Source organism: Salvia hispanica, unplaced genomic scaffold (genome assembly GCF_023119035.1).
Source record: "Salvia hispanica cultivar TCC Black 2014 unplaced genomic scaffold, UniMelb_Shisp_WGS_1.0 HiC_scaffold_1374, whole genome shotgun sequence".
Taxonomy (NCBI): Eukaryota; Viridiplantae; Streptophyta; class Magnoliopsida; order Lamiales; family Lamiaceae; genus Salvia; species Salvia hispanica.
The window spans coordinates 20830-23534 of NW_025951665.1; the positions used below are offsets into that span (position 1 = coordinate 20830).

The 2705-nt window shown below is 37.4% G+C and overlaps 1 protein-coding gene across 1 annotated transcript; it reads right to left on the minus strand.

The window, feature by feature from the left end:
* Positions 1-1690: 1690 nt before the first annotated feature.
* Positions 1691-2035, minus strand: LOC125198343. The gene has a single exon (XM_048096704.1). The coding sequence runs from the start codon at positions 2033-2035 to the stop codon at positions 1691-1693; it is 345 nt and encodes a 114-aa protein (XP_047952661.1).
* Between the last annotated feature and the right edge of the window lie 670 nt (positions 2036-2705).

The window sequence follows — 2705 nt, forward strand, 5'->3', positions numbered from 1 at the left end:
TATATAATTGTATTTGTATATACTCTAATCGATGAAGAAGACTTCTCTATAAGACTAAATCCGGGAGACTTTTGACAATTCTACCATGATTGTTGATGGTTAAATTAAACTCAACAATTAAGGTTGAATTGCTAAAGGTATCCTCAATTTAGTTATATAGAAACATCTCCTTCGCCGACTAAGAGTATATATATAATATATTATACTATCTATTTGCATTTATAATTTATTGTTTTTTACTTAAGATTTTTTATTTAAATTGTTATACAAGCTAACAAGCATGTATTATGTTATGTATTAAGTCTTTTGACTCTTTTGTAATTTCAATTTTCAACATTTGTATTTGTAATATCAACATATTGTTCAAATTTGTATAATTGTATGATTGTAATTTGTAATCATTGTATCAATAAAATTCCAATTGTCCAACTTCAATGTCGACTTCTACTCTATTTGTCAATTGTCATTTTCGTTATATTTATTTATTCGATAGTAATTAGTAAGTAGAACACTACAACTACAAGATGTAATTTGTAATTAGCACTATAAATGAATAAATGAATAAATTTAAAAAAAAAAAAAAAAAAACGAAATTGAACCGTCGAACCGGCCCGGAACCGGACCGGAACCGTCTGAAAACCGCCGGTCTTGAACCGGCTTCGAACCGTGATTGAACCGGTTCATGAACCGGAACCGCCTGACCCTAGGCGGGCCGATTCAGGTTCCATATTTTTTGGAACCGGAACCGGCGGTTCCGAACCGGGAACCGGCGGTTCACGAACCGTGGTGACGTCTACGGTTTGTCCCACGTAGTTTATCTCATTTCACTTTTTACTATTTTTTGTAGTAATTCCATATTCCACTAACTCATTTCTACTCACATTTTATTATAAAACTAATACTCCCTCCGTCCACGAATAAGAGTCCCGTTTTTCCATTTTAGTCCGTCCACGAATAAGAGTCCCGGTTCATAATTACCATAAATGGTAAAGAGACCCCACATTCCACTAACTCATTCCTCTCACATATCATTTAAAACTAATATATACAAGTGGGACCCCTATTCCACTAACTTTCTTCCACCCACTTTTCTTAACATTTCTTAAAACCCGCGCCATTTAGAAATGGGACTATTAATCGTGGACGGAGGGAGTATTATATAAAAATAGATTCACGTTCCACTAACTTTTTCAACTCACTTTTCATTATATTTCTTAAAACTCATGCCCTGGTCAAAATGAGACAAATTAGCGGGGACGGGGGGAGAATAATAAAAGGGACAGCACCTTCGAAATTGTGTCAATCTCATCGATTTTCCACTTGTAAACAGAAACATAAATCTTTTGAAATTCAATAATTGATCAAAACAAAAGGATTAAATAGGTATAGGTAATTCACTGCACCTGTAATTGAACTAAGTAATATTGCAATTTGCAAATAAATTATTTTACCCGAAATTAAATTTTCCGCCTTGAATGAGTTCCTGCAGCAACAAGGATTTACAAATGATTATTTTATTTGTAGTGCGCAATATCAAATTTTAATATAGTTGACACCAGATTATCCAAAAAAAAAAATCATTAATTTGAGGCCTCGGAAGTTGTAAATTGTAATTGAGATAAAAATCCCAAAATGCGAAAGTTTTAAGATATAGGTATAAGCAGAAAAGAAAAGGTTAGTAATTCATAAATCATAATTGAGGGGCCTTGATGCTTGTAGTTGATTCGGTCCGCCAGAAGCCGCCCCAATCGAAGCGGCGCAACGTCTCATCATCCCATCCAACGGCATCGTCGTCTTCTCCGGCGGGTGATTGTTCCTCCTCCCGCCGATTCTCCAATCCAGCCGCTGAAATTTGATCCTTGTTCCTCTTTCTCCTTTGCTTCTTCCTCCAGATGCCGGCGGGGAGGCGGTAGACGGCGAGGACAAGGAAATGCACCACCGCGCAGGGGCAACAGCAGCACACCGCCGCGCACTCGCCCGCCGTTTGCCCAACGCGGCTCTTCCCGCCTCTTCTGCTCGTCGCTATCGCCGACATTAATTAATATCCCCAATTCTAAATGCGATTCACAATCGTTATATTATATGCACGAAATAATAAAACTGGTGAAAACTGAAACCCCGGGAAATGTGGTCCGCTCCAACTACTTATTCATTTACTTGCACTTTAAGATAGAGTAAATGCCAAAATTAGTCTTGAACATATGATCATTTTATATTTTTGGTCCTAAATATTATTGAAGCTCGCCTTTTTAAATTTTGAGCTAAGTACTGTGTGCACAGAAAGGAATAACAAGTCTCCTAGGTCCAGCGAATCTACTAGATCACAAGGTCTAGGAACTCACGGATCGTTGGAAGTTCTCGGTCGTCGGACACACAGAATATTGCTTCAAAAACCCTCAACCACTTATACTAAAAATTAGCACAGGGAAGTAGGGATCAATCCCACAGAGATGAATGCGTAATTAAACATGTTCAAGGATTTAGGACTATTTTTGGGTTGGCTGCTGCCACGCATTTTTGGGTTGAGGTAATTAAACTAACTTGAGTGATATTTGCTATGCTAACAGCTAGATCTAGGCAGAACAGAAATCATGCATGTAAATTGGAAAACGAGACATTCACTAGATATAAGAAACTATTTCTAAATTACCTAGACCTGGGAAATAAACTGACGGTGGGGACCATTTGCTGAAAAGGTAAAGTAC

Excerpts from the sequence above, each read along its gene's own strand:
- LOC125198343 (XM_048096704.1), bottom strand. The coding sequence starts at position 2,035 with ATGTCGGCGATAGCGACGAGCAGAAGAGGCGGGAAGAGCCGCGTTGGG.